The sequence below is a fragment of the Neolamprologus brichardi genome, chromosome 15, assembly GCF_056152115.1.
Source record: "Neolamprologus brichardi isolate AB-2024 chromosome 15, ASM5615211v1, whole genome shotgun sequence".
Lineage (NCBI taxonomy): Eukaryota > Metazoa > Chordata > Actinopteri > Cichliformes > Cichlidae > Neolamprologus > Neolamprologus brichardi.
Window position 1 is genome coordinate 8,313,250 of NC_142118.1, and position 18,546 is coordinate 8,331,795.

At 39.2% G+C, this 18,546-nt stretch overlaps 1 protein-coding gene across 2 annotated transcripts in view; it reads left to right on the plus strand.

Annotated features, from left to right (window-relative positions):
- The window catches only part of sgk1 (serum/glucocorticoid regulated kinase 1), a 34,866-nt gene that overhangs the window by 9,197 nt on the left and 7,123 nt on the right, over positions 1 to 18,546 (plus strand). The window contains exons 4-5 of one of the 2 annotated variants that reach the window (XM_087851813.1): positions 8,829 to 9,044; positions 12,644 to 12,707. In XM_087851813.1, coding sequence (XP_087707939.1) covers positions 8,829 to 9,044; positions 12,644 to 12,707 — 280 coding nt within the window. Of the gene's footprint in view, positions 1 to 8,828; positions 9,045 to 12,643; positions 12,708 to 16,361; positions 16,520 to 18,546 lie in introns of those variants that run through there. The other variant, XM_006797185.3, reaches the window with a different exon arrangement.

The window sequence follows — 18,546 nt, forward strand, 5'->3', positions numbered from 1 at the left end:
TTATGGTGCTGATTATGTCATAAAGTGTGAGTGTGCTAAATTTATGACACAGCAGTTTTTATTGAGGGGCAATGAGGCTTACTGGAAGCAAGAGGAAGGTGGGGGAAGTGAATGTAAGAAAACAGAAGTGGAAAAACGTGGAAATATAATAATATTGTTGGAGAGAAAAATAAAAGGGAGGGATTGGGGGAGCTGAGGGGAGGGGCACGAACAGAGGAAAACTGTGATAGAGAGAGAGATGAGAAGAGCTGAGAGGATAGTTTTATTACGAGATTGAAGATGAGGTCAGCGTTTGTGTCCCACTGCCAACCCATGAGCAGAAATCAAAAGTATATAAATCCTCCTGATAAGGAGGGCCTGCACTGTCCCGTATACACAACAGCAGACGACCAGATACACTCATGAACACACACACCCGCACACACATGGCTAAATGCAAATGCAGCTTTTCCACTAATCTCTTAAATCGAGCCTGCACCGTTCTTGATGAAGACTTAATGAAAAATGAAAACAGCGTGAACTTTTGGTGACTCCTGGTTGTCCCAACATGTGATTTCTCTCTCTCGGCTTATGATTTCAAGAGTGCCTAATGTGCTTTATTCAGGTTTTCTCAGAAATCTTTGAAATTTTGTTATATAAATGGATTAAAAAAAAAACCCAAAACAACTGTCCAAACTGTTATTTTCTAAGAATTTGACAAAAAATACAATTTCACAACATGGACAATCTTATATAACTCATTAATATGTAAGTTTTATACTTAATCTTATCTCATTTAAAGGGCTAATCGTGAGTTTTAGATCAGGGAACAGTTTGGAAGACTGACTCCTGGATTACCTTGACACTGAAAAAGTCTTTATAACGGAATAATTCTTAAGCAAGTACTGGAGTTCAAGTTCAGAGTTTTTTTGTGTTTTTTGAAAAAGTGTATATTACATCTGTGCATTGAGATTTGACTACATTTTGACTAACAGAAAAAACCCACATGCAATGTTAACTGCAGCGATGGCAGGATTGAGGATCATAACTAACCTCCATGAGCTAATTGTCAGCCACTGCTATAGAAGTGCATCTCATCCCTGTTGTTTCCTAAACCGTTCTTTCCTTCTACTTACTTGTCCTCTCGCAAACCCCCTAACATTATACTGTATAAAATAATTACAGTTTAATAGTTTAATATAAGAGCAATATATTGTCATTAATCACGAAAAGTAATGTATTACACATTACTTGTTACTTTTCTTAAAAGTAATGCTGAATGTTACCTAATTAGTAAGTTGTTACAAGACTTGTTACTTTCTCATTACTCCGTAAAGTGACCTGAAAAGCACTGTCTCATGACTACCAGGTAATTATATAAACCTATACACTACTGTCCCGCACACTAACACAATTCCCTATCCTAATGAGGACACACACAAGATCTCTCCTTCAGTTTTTAGGTTTGAGCACAAAGCTGACAAAGCAATCTTGGCTAGCTTAGCATTAGCATGCTGGTTGTGCAAAGGTAACTGTAGCGCAAGTGCGCAGGAAGAAGAAAAGAGCATGTTTGTTTGATGTTTTTTTTCTTTCTATCCACCTGGTGCGCAGATAACTCAAGAATATACTATTATAACACAAGTTACAACATAATTGTAACTGTAATGTGATTACTTAATTTTGCACAATAATGCATTACTTTGTAACGCTTAACACTGTATATGACTTCATTTCTCATAAGAGCAGCTCTGATTGCTTTAGTTTTTGATTTAGTGTTTAGTAATTTCCTTACATCCTGTTCCAGAAGCTGATCAGGTGATATTGTTAATAAGTCCATGTACTCAGTATGTTTTAAACACCAACCTTACCCAGAATCACCTGGCCCAGTCTATTCCCTTTTCTGTTTACTGTCCAAAACTCATTCATGCAAGAGAAAGAGAGAGAGTGCATTAGACCAAAGTAGGAAGGAAGGAAGGAAGGAAAAAGCAAAAAGGATGAGGGCCGGCCGAAGAAATCCTGAGCGATGAGGGAAGTCAAGAAGAACAGTGATATTTATCTACACTGATGCATCCCTGTGAGACAGGATTCACTATCCATTAACTCACAGCAAAGCACATCTCAAAAGGTTTCTTTTGAAATGTTCTCGGACCCAGAAAAAAGCCTCATTTGACAGTTAGTAAGCTCTTCTTGTTAATATTTTGTCAGAGTCAGCTAGATCATAGTGTACCTTTGTACACTGTGTCTCATGGGTCAGTTGGCCGCGACGTTTTGTTCTCCACAGAGGGAGGCGGTCTATCATAAATCTACCTTTTCTGTTCTCCTTTAGCAAGTGACAAGGCCCTGCGGGCTAAAGTCCTCTTCCACGAATGCTGATGCATTGTATCTGAGTCAGAGAAGGAGATCAGGGAGGAAGCATGATGCTAGTGTTAATTCCTTTGCAAGATCCTGTCAAGCAACTGTAGGGGTGATCACGAGTACAGCTGCATGTAAGGTGTTGAATCACACATGCTGGCAGACGTCAGAGGTAGAAATGGCCCCATTGTAGGCCCACATATTGGCTGTTGACACTGACTTCTCAGATAAGTGGTATTTTCTTTTTAAAGTGTAAATGTGCTATTGCTGCACTTTGCACTTGAGACTCTGGCTCCTGACGTAGCGTTACCTAAGAAGAGCCCTTGCTGTACACTCTGTTACTTTTTGATGAGGCTGATGGTTAATGAATTGTGAGTCGTATTCAGAGATTCAACTGATTTACTTGTGACCTTTTCACTGGCACACAAACTCACTCTGGATTCCAGCCAGATCTCCCAGCTGGGGGATATGACCTGTGAAAACTGGATGGAAACCCTCAAGCTGCTGCATTTTCAATTAAATTTATAAGTTTACAGTTTTTTAACAATGCCCTCCACAAAATAACAAAATGACATGATTTATTGCAGGGCTGCTGGCCCTGTATTAATTGCAACTAGGTGTACTTAATGAACTACTGAACTTTGTCCTCTGTTCACCAGCTTGAGTCGCATTTACCGTGAATCGCATTACTGTCGAAATATAGGTTTTAGCTACTACTGGGAATAAGAAGGAATTAAGAGTAACAACCCACAAGGCCCAATTATATTTGATACAAAGAATTACACAGAGAGCACTGGGAGCCAAAATCCCATTCCAAGTTGTTGGCTTGTCATGCATACTGTACCAATACCAGGGGAAAAATTCCTCATTACAAACTTCTGATGGTACTCTTTTGAATAGTTTAGAATGTTCACAAATGTTTGCCGTCTGTGTGACGGCAAAAATTTAAAACCACACCAGTCGGTTGAATGCTGCACTTGATGAGGTATGATGATGAAGTGAGGTAAATAGATTGGTACTTATATATAGCACTTTTCTACTTTAATTGAGCACTCAAAGTGCTTTCCTGCAACAAGCCTCATTCACCCATACATTCACAGAACTTTTTTTTATTAACATTCACAACCTCACAGTGTCTTGGATACATCAGACGCAACTTAGGGTTCAGTATCTTGCCCAAGGAAACTTCAAAATGCAGATTAGAGGACCTCGGGGATCGAACTCAGAAGGTCTGAGTTCGATCCTCTACCACCTGAGCAGCCCCCACCACATATGACACCTGCTTAGCACCGGTATGAAGATAGTTGCTGTCAGTTTGGCCTGCTGCCTGCTTTGGCTTGCTCACCTGGAAAAATCTGAAGAAGTCAACTTTTTTTTTGACTGTTTCAGTTTACCTACATCAAAGGATGCGTCATATCATTTACAACCTTGATATTTTTACATTATTACCAGTCACGCCAATGACTAATAATATCTCCCCCAATTTAAAAATATTTAATTAACATATAAATAAAGGAAGTCTCCCAGGGCCCCGGAAAGCACTTCTAAGCTACCACTGTTTAGCATAAACTTAGCAATGGAAAACTGCTAATCCTTTCCTTTTCTTTTGTTCCACGGCCAAGTGCTCTGGCAGGCGAAGAATGTGGTTGGCGCTGCAAACTTGGAGTTGCTTTTCTCGCATGATCTCTCGTCTTTGCTCACAGTGAATGCATATATATGCTCTAAAATGGCACAGTGCATTTGTTTCCATTGTTACTGCAATATCATACAGGCGGGCTTTTTTCTTTGCCAAGCCCCAAGAAAAGATAAATAAACAGAGTGGAGGCACTTCATACCTTGGCTAGAGTTTCCTGTATCTGCTGTGGGAATTTTGCTTTGTGGAGATTCAGCCAGATCTATCAATAACAAACTAGAGGCAGGTGAGGCAGAGAAAGTAAGGCAGATTGTTTGTGGTGTTAAGAGGTATTCTGATAATCTCTGAAGTTTGAACAGACATTGAAGGCATTCAAGGTACACAGGAAGAGATACCTGTTTTATGACTGCTTCACATGTAGTGACAGGTTAGTTTGAGGACGTTTTTACCTGATATTTTGAACAAAGAGCGTTTGAAGACAGGGTTAAACAATAAGAGTAACTGACACAAACAAATATTTTGAATTATGTTAATGCTAATGACTGTCTTGGGATTCACATTCACGTTACTACTTCTCTTCCTCTTTTCTTGACCCACTGGAAAAAAACTCGCTTGTTTCATTGTGAGGGAATTTGGGAATTACTGTTGTTCTAATCTACCCTGAGAACCCCGCTAATCCCATCTTCCCCCTTGCTGTCCCAGAGCTAAAGCCAGAAATGCTGTGCCACAGATACTCAGCAGCTCCCTGAGACTGAGGATAAAACATTTGCTTCTCCCAGTAACATGCTCATCTCAGCTGGAAATGATTTTTGTGCTGTACTGTGGCCTTAGTACCCAAATACAAGCTGCTCCTGTTGTGCATTGTGTGCATTTTGCTGTAATTTGTGTCTCAATTTTGGCCTAAATCTGTCAGTACACCCTGTGTAGTACACTATGTGCGTAATGTATAGATTTCGACTGGATATTTGTTGTCCTATGAGAAAACATCCTAGTTTATACTGCAAGAGAAAGTAGCTTCAACTATCTTTTTGTAGGTGAGTCAGATCTTGATTCTAGCTTTAAATAAATAACCTCCTGAGACCCAAGTTCTCGTTTGGGAAACATTTTTAATTTATCCTAGCTATTTGGGATTAGTTGGGCCTGATGAATATAAAAACAAGTCTTCGTCAGGAAGTTGAGCAGGAAGTTGTTATTTTGCTGTGTTTTTTTAAAAAAAACAACCTGTATGTCCTCAGATGGGTTCACTATTTTTTTTTTAAGTATAACACATAAAAGTTAATGTTGCTTAACAAAGTATGAAACTATTGAACAGAATGAAGTATAAGGTGCAGAAAAGCCAACATGGGACAATGAACCATAGAGCAGCATTTTTAAATTCAGCCAGACATGTTGCCGCCTTGTTTTTTAATCAATTTTAATTTAAATGCTGAGGATTTTTTTTAAATGTATAGTTATCAATATATAATATATAAAGACATGTGGGGAAAAACTTCCAAAAAATGGGAAAAGATAACATTATATTATCTTTAAAAAGGGCCGTGGGCTGAGGCATAGTAAATGACCATGAATATTAATGTATTGCTAAGAAGACAGGGTTCAGAGACCTTGTCACCGCAGTCCTTGAGATTTCAAGATGAAAGCATTCAAGCAAGTCCATTGAAAATTAGAATGAGCCCAGATGAAAGCTCAAAAGCAGCTTAGGGTCAATATCCAAATCCTAAAATTCCAAATTTACTCCTTATCCACTTCCCTCTTTAACAGTGGTATTATTCTCTGTCTTGTTTTTAATTTCGGGTCTCCAGAACTCTCCTTTTTTTTCTGGCTATGGCTCAATTTCCAGTTGGATATATTGCACACATTTGGTGATTTTATTCCATGTGGACTGTCTGAATCATAGTTTAGGCATAGCCTGTTCACTACTTGGATCAGATTTCCTACCATCTCTCATTAATTTTAAGACCTGTTTGTCATCTAAGAACGGTTTGGGGAGGTTGGGGGACCTATAATTGGATATTTTTATGTAAGACCATCTTGGTTTATCGTTTTGTGTTTCAAACATATTTTTCTTTGTCTTCACATTGCTGTTCAATTTAAGCCAGGTCGATTTAGACTTACATACTGAGGGGAGCTGGTGAAGGATGTGAACGGATAAGCAGGACAAGGCCACAAAAGGGTTACCAGGAGAGAGAGCTGAGCCGTGGGCTGGTTGTTGACAGCACCAAAAAACACTGTTGTTATCTGCTGTGCAAAAGCCTCTTGACTTGGAGCTTTATCATACAGTTTCATGGCAAAGTCTACTGTATGGGGCTTAAGGGCATACCTTTAGGCAGTTTTATATTAATTTATTACTGGCCAAAGCCATCTTTCTCCTTGCTGACAGGAAGCAGGAAGCTTTAAAAATTGCTCAGATTGAGTTTTCACAGAGCTATGTAGCTGATGTCTCCTGGTATAAACATGGAAAATATTACTTCCTGAGTTGATGAGGTGAAAGGACAGATCTTGTTGGAGAGTGCTTACATAATGTAACCACTGTTTTCTTATTGGTCACAGCACAAAACAAGGTCAAAGGAGCAGGGAAAGGACTGGGAATGTGGAAACGGCATACATATATTTGTATGTGTGCGTGTGATATGCACTCCCTGTGGACATGAATTTTCATAACCCCAGAAGGAGGCTCACATAGAGGCCATTCAATAAAAAAGCATGCATGATAAACATGTACGGTCCAATCTAATAAATAGCACTCATTCGATTTAGACTTGCATACCGAGGGTAATACTGCACATAATTAAATATGATGAAATGCACAAAAACACACATTCAGTCACTGACAACTCAGGTCTATCACATTTCCTTTCTAATATGAAGTTAAATGTGTACATCCTTTCATACATCAACAAGTCTCTAAGTGGTTTCACAATGGTACATTTAAGTTTATTAAAACCACAGAGCTATGTTCCTGTTTATGTAAATTACTAAGAATTGTCACATTTGGGGAAATATATACATTCTCTGACTATATAAGATGACTGATATTGACTTCATGTCTGTAGCTACAGTAGTTAGCCTAGCAAAAACACAAAGACAGAAACCTAACCTGATTATGTCAAAATACAAAAATAACACAACCTCAGAGACACAAACTCATATTTTTCCCTGAAGGTTTTTGGTTTTAATTTGCATATAAACAGACTGACAGTAATAATTCATTAATTTATGGGGCATTACTTGGAATGCTAACTTATTAGCTTGATTTGTTAAGATATTCAATCGTATACAGTTTGGCTCCACTCTAAAAGGTTTCCAGTACAATTTATCTGCCTGAATCTAACCTCATTTTAAGAAGACACTGATTCATGGGTGTGCATACTTACTATTTTACTGAGGTTCAGTGTGAAGTGAAGTTCAGTAGCCATTTATCTGGGTCACCTGAAACAAGTCGACACTGGCAGTGAAGTATTTGTGTCACAGCTTAACAACACACTGTAAAGCACAAAGCTGTTAGTCCTCCTGGTGTGCATGAGATGGATGATTTTTTTAAAAGAGAAACTGTTTTTCTTGCTACTTACTCCTTGTAGTCTTTTTTGGTTTTGTTTTGCTAGCCACTGTTCAGAACAGCAAAACAGCACCTAACGTGACTCTCTCACATTTTTCTACAAATAAAAAAAACATATAATTTTTCCTCTTTCTGACGTTCTGGTACATAGATTTGATTAACTTTTGTTATGGAAAAAAGTTGTTTTCACATATTTCACACCTTTTTTTATTCGTTTTGCTAAGCTAGGCTGTTTGGCTGCTGGCGTTAGCTGAATTAACAAACAGATAAGGAAATCTTATCCATCCATTCTTATGTAAACCTCAGCCAGAAGCAAACACACATTTTTATAAAATGCTTAATTGTTCCTTTAAGACAGTGACTATGACTAAATGTCATTGGAACAGTATGTGACCAGAGAAAACAGCTCATTATGAACTCTCCTTCTAACATTGGGTAACAGCTAAAATCAAGACCTGAACTATCCACATACGGGAAACTTTTTTACACCGAGTTGCAAAATTCACCTCAAATATGCTCACATGCAACGTCACTCACACACTGTATTTCTTCATGCACTCCTATGCGGCTGTAATGTTGGGTGAGTGGAGCAGTGACCACTGATAGAGGCCTTGATAATGGCTCCAGTCACTGAACCTGTCTGCTCTGCATGTCAAGGGCAACATTTCCCTTACATAAGAGCTTTTCTAGGTCACTGGCACATATATCAGTGTGATTTGGCTTCCTCAAGAAATATTTGCACCTTCACTTTAGTTTACACTGTCACATATGTGATATATTTCTCTATATTTCTTCCCAGACCTCCTCTCACTTTTATATGTGTGTGTGACAGAGCTCTTAAATTATTTCTGTTTCTGATATGTGTTCTGGCAGTGTTGCTGGCCACTCGCTAAGTAGTGATTGAGAAGAGGATGTTTGTGGTGAAATTGTCCTCTGGAGCATGTGTCACTGTGCAGCTGTCACAAGAGAGAAGATTACTGCAAAGACTGAGCCTCACTCACTCAGTTTATCCAGTGCAAAGCAAATCCGAGTCTCAGTTATTTGATTCATGAATGGATCAAACCCAGTACAGTTTAATCCATCATATTTAAAAATGTCACTCACAATTTTTTAAACACATAATTTGAGGCATAATTTAACTAGTAATTTGGTTAAACTGCCTTGACCGGTAAATGTGTCATACTGCAAAACTATCCAGGTTTTTTACTGCTATAACCAGCGTATCAATAAAGTTCTATTAGTCTTGGATATTATTCTGTTTGAAACTTTATTGGCTAATGAAAGAACACGACTTCTCTAAATCTTCAGGTTAGGAAGTGGAAAATGCTGGGTCGCCATCATGGTGACGGTACAGGCAAGCAGAAGGAAGCAGAGCCCGACCTCCACCTGTGTGGCTGCTCATCCTGGGGGATTCACGCCTCACCCCTCTTGGCCAGCCCCGTCATGCTGGAGTGTTCTATCTGCAGCGGGCCCTACATCAGCTACGCCCTAGAGGACACCTGGCAGCCACGCCAGCGTACACAGGCAAGTTTATTCTACAGTTACTCCGATTATTGCATCAAATGCTAACTTGTTGAGATAAACAGTGGATCCAAGAGTGATGGGAATTCCAGGTGTATTAAGCAGGAAAATTAAGGAAATCTCCAAAGAAATCATTACCAAAACCGTTGTTATATAATATCTATAATACCTGTATGTGGAAATAAAACATCTCCATTGTTTTCCCTGGGTTATGTACAAAATCTATATATTATATGTGAAAAGACTGATTAAATAAATGCACCACCAGGCAGTAGGAGTTACTGCTACAGTACTCCCATAAAGTAGGTAATGGAAGTCTTTGTGGTATTTTGCAGGATTTCTAACGGTCTCTGTCAAATCCTCCCCAAACATTAATTTCAGCTCATTTTCTTTTTCCTGTGGTGCAGTGTGTTGTCAGTGAATGTTGACATGATTTTAGAAGATAATGCTCTACATGAAGATCTGTTTTCCACGGCACCTACAGTTTTATTATGGATCGTTTGACTCCTACTCTCTGTAGTGCAAAATGCAAATGCTAGTTGCATTGCTGAGCACAGTAGCCTCCCTTTTGTATTCAGAGTAGAGTTCACCTTTGTAGCAGCGTTAAGGACCTTTACTAGATAAGTGCTTACCAGTTTTTATTACCACTTCGCCATTCTTCGTCTTTATGTAATGAAAGTGTCATTCACCTGCTTCAAAATGTTGCTACTGAGGTAAATGTATAACAAATTAACATGGTTTAATATTTGCCTCTTTCCCCTTGGATAATAGGGCATGCCACATTCCTACTGCCCAAAATTATTCAGGGAACTCAAGTTCTTATCGCCCAGCTTAATAAATAATTAACAGTTTACTGGTTTTACCTAGCTATGGTAGCGGTAAGCTGTTAAGTTTAAGAAAAGAAGACAAGATTTTTTTTTCTGTTGGTATAAATGAAGTTCTGTGAGTAACTCTATTTTTTATATCTTTTTTTTTTTTTACTTCAGTGTTTTTATATATAACGAACCCAGATCAGAGTTCCTCAGTCCTTTGATGGTAAAAGTCGAAATGCTTCTTTTCTTTTTTCGCTGTTAAATATGCCTCATCCGATGATTCACTGTCAAGTTACACAGACCGCTACCTCCCCTTGATCCCAACACAGAAAAAAATACAATTAAATAAATTCTTCAACCTTGTTCTTTCTGCTTCAACAAGCCACGCTTGTCTTCTTTTGGAAAATATGATGAAATATTAATGAACAGAAACCCCAGATTCACCATCGCTATGGATACAACTCCATCAGACCTTCGCTGAATCAATAAACAACTGAAGAAAAGGAAAGTTAGTCAGGAGGGGGCGAACGGGGAAGGCAGAAAGACAGATGCAAGTGTAAATCCAAGGAGAAATGAGAAAGGAGCATGAATGGTGAAGCGATTGTAGACTGTAGAGAAAGATGTTGATAGTATGGGGGGATATGAACAGTGAGTCATATATTTGTTTACAGTATTCGTGACTGAGAGGAACGATGGAAAGATGCAGCAACTGTCAGCTATATAAAGACTTAGAGGTAAAATGACTGATGTGACAGGCAGACTGCTCAAAGCTTTGCCTCCGAATGAGTGAACAAACTGATGGGATTGGAATAACTTTTGTGCAGACACACAGGCACACGCATCCTTATCCCTCGGCTTGTTTCGATCTTGAAAAAACACTCATGGGAGACTACTAAGTTTTCCGTGCTGCAATGTGGAACAACAAAGTAGGCTAAGATTGTGTTTACCAGGAGCCACTTTGAAAAGTTGATGACAGACGGCAACATCATTGAAAACTAATATCTGTCAAGGCAGTGCACTTTGATGGGAATGCCCTGAGATGCAAATGCTGCCGGTCCTGTGACAGCTGCCAGTTATGTTGTATGTGGAAAAAGAAAAAGTGGGACAAGCTTAAGTAGCTACTATTGGGACTTGTGTGTTTACACTCGTATGTGTGAGTCATTTCTGCCTGTCACATGCAGAGAAATGTTTTGACAAAGTAAAAGACATCCAACTTCAGATGCGGATATGTTGACTCCATTACATTTATTTATGCTTCCCAGACAAAGGTTTTGCATTAAAAATACATTTTTCCTTTTATACTTATCAATCTAGTCTTTCTACTCTGTTGCCTGGTCTAGTCAGGGCCCATTTTTCATGTTTGGGATATAGATGAGTTTTAAGCAAATTTATTAAAGAGTCATTTCCACATTCAAGTTGTTAGCTATTTTTGTAATATATAAATAATATGAATTATTATTATAAATAATAGAGAAAATTCTATGAAAGCTTACTTATAAAGAGCCATGCACACAGGAAGAGACTAGAAGTGATGTGATGACCAAAGACCATCAAAACTCAATGAAACTGAAAGACCTGGGTAATTGAACAGGTTAAATAATCATTTAGATGAAGAAATGGTCAGATATTGAGGTAAACACAATTCAGCTATAAGGTCAAAAAGTGGCTTTCAATGGAAGCAAAGGATACATGTGATTAATAAATTATAGGTTGGGAAGCATATTAGACATTTATTAACTAAGCCCAGTAGCTATATAATGCATAATCCATTATATAAACCCTGCATTTTGCTTCACACCTAGTCGTAGGTCAGTTAGTGCATACTTTACTCCCATTGGTACCCTTTGAGAGTATGAGAACTGTGTACCCATCCACAGTGATTACTTTTGCCTAGTCATTCTAGCCCCTTCCTGTGTGCATTGCTCTTTTAGAAGCAAATGTAAGCTCCAGTTTGTAAGTTGACTAGCTCATCTTACCTCAACAATAAAATGCTATTTAGACACCAAAGTATCATTAACAATTAAATTCTATATATTAATATGTAGCATAGTATATCAGCTTCAGAGGCACTTTTTTCTCCCTGCAGTCTTCCTGCAGCAACTCTTGTATCCTGTAAATGTCTTTGGCCCAACTGAACGAGATGAGTTTCATTTTGGCATTCTGTCTGACTGAAGAACAATGATGCTGTTATACTGTCGTTTAAAGCAAGCGATCCAACCACTTTTTAGAACAGGAAACCAAGAGAATCAGTGAAGTCTCACACTGGGAATCCAGCCTTAATAAGACATGTCGAGGGGAGCTAGCTGGAATGAAAGCCTAAATCAGTGTGGGAGAAAACCAGCGTGCTTTAAAATGCCAGCAGTCAAAAAGGTCACACCTCATATAGTCACCATTTATATAGTTAAGAATATCAACTTAGACTGATGATTTCAAAACAGCTTAGCTTTATTTTATTGCATTCCCCCCTTTATATTATAGCAAATCTAGCAAAAAAGCATTGACTAAAGGAAAGGAACGGATTTTGACCTTTTAATCAACAATGAATCGAATTTGTCTTGATATGGATTATTTTACTGTAGATAGATGTTATTTTGTTGTACTTGGGTGTTATTCTACTGTACATAGATATTATTTTACAGTATATAGCTGTTCCTTTAGTGTATTTAGATGTATGCCATAAAATGGATTTTAAAACACCAACTAAAATAACAAGAACAATCTTACTTTTATATTTGTTTCTCTTGAGTATTTGACTTGCTTTTTCTAAGTGGTGCCATATTTTCCCCCCAGGCTATGGACCTGTACTACCACAATGAGTCAGACCCAGACAGCTACTGTTGCCCTGGTGACAACAGTAAGTAACCAGCAACTAAGCCTGTTGTTTTGTATTCTTCCATTTCCTCCCTCCTCCTTCTTTCCCTCTGCTTTCCTACTGTGACTCCACATCACAAACTCGTATTCCTCTGTTATTTCTTTCCACCATCCCACTCCAGCAGTCCCAGCTCATTTCTCTTTATTGTCGCCAGTGACGTTTATTTTTTTCTGTAAGTCCAAAGTAATCCTCATTTTGCTCTACCTGTTTGTTGTTGCGTCTTAGTCCAAACCTAATGAGGTTGTGACTTCACCTTACCTCACCACTTTGCCCTCTGATCCACCCTCTAAACTCCTGGGATAATAACTGTTGTTCAGAAACCAAGATTACTTATTTGTTTTGTGGAAACTTGCAAAGCAGTAGTTACAGAGGCAATCCTCAGGACTGATCATTATGCACACAATGCAGTGACCTTTTCTGTTTACAACCTCTCGGGCGCTTGTTGCTTACATGTGTACAGTTGGGTGAAAGTCTATCTTGGTTTATGGCCAAAATGATAGTAAGTGACTGTACTTTAATTTTCCATCATGCTTCACAGTTGTGGCACAAATCAAGCTCCAGTACAAAGTGCATAGGCTGTATGCGGGACATGTTTTGGCACACACTGCCTATCTTCGTTCAGTGGCTGTCAATTAACACAATAGCCAAATCATAGGCTCCGCCGAGTATGTCCGTGTGTGTCTGTGTGTGTGCGTGCCCACGAACCACTTTCCTCCCTCTTTGCAAATTCAGTTTATTAATTCTAAGTAATAAATATCAGATGAAAGGAAACATTTAGCATTTCCTGCTTTGCGCTGGAATTGTACAGAATCTTTAGGAGCTATTTGTTTCCAATTAAATTATTTGCTTGTACTATCATTAACTGTGTAGAAAGCACAATTTTAAGTAATACGTAAATGTCACTTAGTGCTATAAGGAACCATAAGAAGAACCATATTGCATTTCAATACCAGTGTTATATGACTGTTACTATATTGTTGTTTATTATTACTGCAGAAATAAGCTTTTAATGGCTAAGGTTGAGCTCATTTTAACAATTATATACGTACTTTTTTGTATGTCTCGTCTAACATTCACAAAAACACACTGATGAATGCATCAGGGGCAGCTCAAGGCTCAGTTTCTTTGGGCTGTATCCTTGCTTGACTTTAACTTGTTGGAGCAGCTAAGATTTGAACCAGTGACCTTCCAGTGATTAGACGACAATCAAAGTGCGTCATTTGCTAAAAGCTTATCATATAAACGTTATCGCTACAGAAATGTTCTCATTCATAAGCATTTGTAGTGTAAAATATTTAGAACAAATATTTTTGTTCTAAGAAGTAAAGGTGCAGTACAATGGCGTGTACTACTCCCTACACAAATCTGACTTTTGTCATCTGAGGACCTGTTAGAGGTCTGTTTCTTCTTGTCCAATTGCTCATTGATGCAGCTTATCTTTCTGCTGTGGTTTGAGGCAGTTGGGCTGCTCTGTGAAGGGAGAAGTACACACTCTGGTATTGAGATTTTAAGTTGCTTTGCATTGGAGTAACCAACAACTTTGGAGTTTTAGAAAAATGACTAGCCATTTTGAAAGTGTTCTCAAATGTGTGGAGGCTGACGAACCAGACACTTAACTAGAGTTTTTCAGTTATACTCACATAGTTTAAAAAAGGGTTTTCAAATGATCAGTTAACAATTAATATGATAAATTTGCATTCGATAACAGCGGTGTGATAGTTGCTTATCAAGGCCTGTACAAAACCTCGTAAAATTCAGTGCTTTTATAACTAAAAAAATATATTTTCCTTTACAATAGAAAGGTATTTCATAGTCGGCAAAACATTTTAAATCTGTGCCTGTTTGAGCTTAAGCACAGTCCTGAAGTAAACTTGCATTCTGTACTACTGCAGCAACTGTGCTGCAGATCTGCAGGTAAGAAATGTGACAAGAACCATAGTCTGATGTTTTGTTTTGGGTTTTTTTGGCTGGCAGTAGTGTGCCTGTTAATAATGGGAGTTTTCAGCGGATGGATAGAAATCCAAGCAATTAGCGGAGATGGTGACAAGCTGTTCCTGTGGCCTCCGCTGTCATGCTGCTACATCCTGTCGATCCACATTGAGCAATTAGTGGCTTTTGGAGTACTTAGAAGTTGAGGACCGTCACATATGAGTCGTTTACAGTGATGCACCGATGTATGTGACACATGAAGCGGTGCAGAGAGACAAAGACTGAGGGATTGATCCAGTAATAATAATAATTATAGGGAGCAGGGATCTGACTGGCTAATTTTTACAGAGGAAACATTGCCTGTGTTATTTTTTTTACTCCTCTCAATAAGTGCAGTCTTATGTAACCAACGCTACTTGCAAAAGAAACCCTTACTGGAAACACAAGTATGCTAGTGCTATAAAGCATGTACACATTGACTTATGGTGCTTTTCCCTGTGGCAGCAGGTTTATATAACATGTTAATTGCTAAGCCTGGATTTGAGTGTGTGCATGCGGGGGTGCGTGTTCTCAAATTTTCCTTTTGTTCAATATTATCAAAAGGTCTGTTTTAAAGCTGTTATTTACTCTTTTTTCCCTGCGTGTATGACGCATCACTTACCTGTGTCAACCTGCCTTTCAGCGCTTAACAGACAAACATGCTGCTCACGCCTACACACAGGCACGCACATATTTGCAAATACAACACAAATATATACATATAATTCATAATCCATAATGACACTGCAAATCCAAAGTGATATCACAGTACTGAGAAGAAAGTCTGAACACATTAATTTGTATTACACCTTAAAAATTCATAATAAGACCTTTAATAGAGATCTATCAGCTAAGCTACTAATCACAGATAAAAATAAAAATGTAACAGTGATGTAACGGTTTTCTAGTAAAACGCTATGCCATCTCTGACACTATCATGAGTGTCTTCCTGGAGTTACATGAACATTTCAAGGAAATGGGAATTTTTGGTGATTGAGTAACATGCCATTTTACTTCAAGGAAGTGATTAGGAAACTTCAGGGCCAAACATATACTCCTCAAATGCCACAGGTGACCCAGCGGGCCATCTCACTGACAGTCCTCCATGTCCAAAATAAAAGCCTAGCTGTCCTCTGTGAACAGCCGAGGACTTTATATAACAGTGTCATTTGGTTCCTCATCGCCAAGGCTCATTCGCATTCATCACCAGATCAGCTTTACTCACAAGCACCCTCACCATCCTCGACACACAAAGAGTGGACATTAGGACATGGACGGATGAGAGGCTCAAAGAGATGAGCGTATTTAATAGATGGATGCCAGATGCCGGAAACAGGATGAAAATGGGCACATGTCGGTCTTTGTGTATGTGTGGCTATGCTAAAGGTGGGTGTGATGAGGCAGCAGGATTGTGTTTCCATGTATACTACAACTCTAATATCCTGCATCAAGTCAACCCCATCCTGTCCTTTCATGGCTCACAGGGTCTCTGTGTGAGTCAGTTATTTCTTTGGCATTGATGGCAGTGCCACTCACGGGTTACATAACATACTAGTGTCTCACACACATAGGCAGCAAACACACAGCGTGAGTATTGTGGGAGCCTCCTCTTGTTCGGGCCTGAGCTTGGAGCAGCCTGCGAATCCTGAGGCGAAAGCAGGCCAGATAGGAAAAACACTGAGAGAACCTTTTGTTACAGCCGCTCCCTCGCTCCAATTTCTTCCTCTCTTCTGATCTTCGCTCAACACTTTGCTCTCATTTCATTCGACTCTTGGCTATGACCAAACAAGTGCAGAGCGAAGATCAATGCTTACACCCTGACGAAGGTAAGGCAGCGTCTTCTTCTTCGTCTTCATCGTCATCTTTTTAAATCTTCTCCCTCAGTGCAGAAATGGCTATATTTTCAGCCATTCCTCTGAGGACAAAATGCAAGTCATTCTGCTAAAGACTCATTTTTCAAGTTCAGCACTACAGCAGCTCTCTCTTGGTATGTCATTTTCCTGTCATCTTGCTATTTTTGAAGGAAGAAATATTAGATGCTTCAACTTGTGTGGCATTTCTGAATTTTCCGAATGTTGATAAAAGATGTCAGTTTCAATCCCACGCGGAGTGTTGCTGAAGTGTCACGCAGAATCGTAGATTAAATGCCCGTTGAAGGATGTCACTACCCCACGACACCTTGCACTGCCTCAATAATAAATATCTTTCACTCAGTTCTTGGTGGTGCAGTGAGGACGGGCATGTGGAGCAAATTTAGGATGTGCTTCCAAGTACTCTTGTGCCCTTTCTCCCTTTTTTAGAAAGTGTGCTCTGTGGGTCTCTCTTCAGGCTTGTGGGTGCTTGTGTTTGCGTGCATGTCCTTTCAGACTCCCTGCAGGTTTGTTTTGCCCTCCGGCTCAGCGTTATGTGTATGTGTGAGTGTGTGAATCAGGTGGCTGTGGTGGGCAGATTAATAATAGATTTTGCCCTGACTTAAGGGAGAAAAAGAGACAGCAGTAAAAAGTTGAGGCTGTATTTAAAAAACTGCAGAGTCACCCATGGAAACAACCTGACTCTGCACAAGTCTCATCTTTGAGTGTGAGACTAGAAAGTTCGATTCAGAACACCAAGACTGGCAGGGTAGTTTTATAAGTGCCCGTGAGCAAAACTACAGTGTGCAGATTCCTATTAGCCAACATATCAATCAGACTGTGGGGGAAATAATTATTTGATCCCCTGCTGAATTTGAATTTGCTCACGTACAAAGACGTGAACAGTCTTTAATTTTTATGGAAGTTTCATTTTAATGGAGAGAGAAAGAACGTCAACTAAAAATCCAGATATAAAAAACACATTACATAAAAGTTACGAACTGCTTTGCAAACTACACGGGAGGAGCTTGTTAATGATCTGAAGGCAGATGGGACCACGGTCGCCAAGAACACGAGTGGTAACACGCTACGATGTAATAGATTGAAATCTTGCAGCGCCTGCAGGATCCCGCTGCTGAAAAAGCTTATGTACAGACCCTTAAGTTTGCCACTGAACGTCTAAATGATTCAGAGAGGCAAGGAAGAAAGTGTGGTCAGATGAAACCAAAATGGAGCTCTTTGGCATCAACTCGACCTGCTATGTCAGAAATGCTGAGCATGTCCCAAAGAACACCTCCACAGAACATCTCCACAGTCAAGCATGGAGGTGGAGACATTATGCTTTGGGCTGTTTTTCTGCTAAGGGTACAGGACGACTTCTTGGCACTGAGGGTCCATGCACCATCAAATCTTGGCAGAGAACCTCCTTCCCTTAGAGAGAACGCTGAAGGTGGATTTTCCAACATGACAATTGAAACTGAAAGGTTTTATAGAGTTTCTGTTAAGAGGAGTGGTCCAAAATCCCCCCTAGTAACGTGTGCAAACCTGGTGAACAACCACAAGAAACATCTTACAGCTGCGCTTGCCAACAAGTGTTTCTCCAACAAGTACAGAGTTGTCATGTCATAACTTGCAAAGCAATTTATAACTTTTATGTAATCTGTTTTTAACCGACTATATAAATGTTGATGCTCGCACCTGATCAAAAAAGAGAAAAGGGCTTCTCAGAATAGACCAAGGCTAAATAATTTCATGAAAAGCAGACATATTCAAAAGCTCCAAGGTTCAGCTCATTAATCAATAAGAACTCGGCATTGCTCCTGTTGCTCCTGACACAGGTGTGCCAAGGCACTGTTAATAAATACCCACAAAAAATTAAGATAAAAATAACATAAACTGCATTGCACAACTTTTTTTTTTTTTTGAAAAAGGCACAGTTTACGTCAGAGTTCGTGCAGAACTGCAATAAATGATCACTGCCTTGTCATTTGTATCCTCACCTC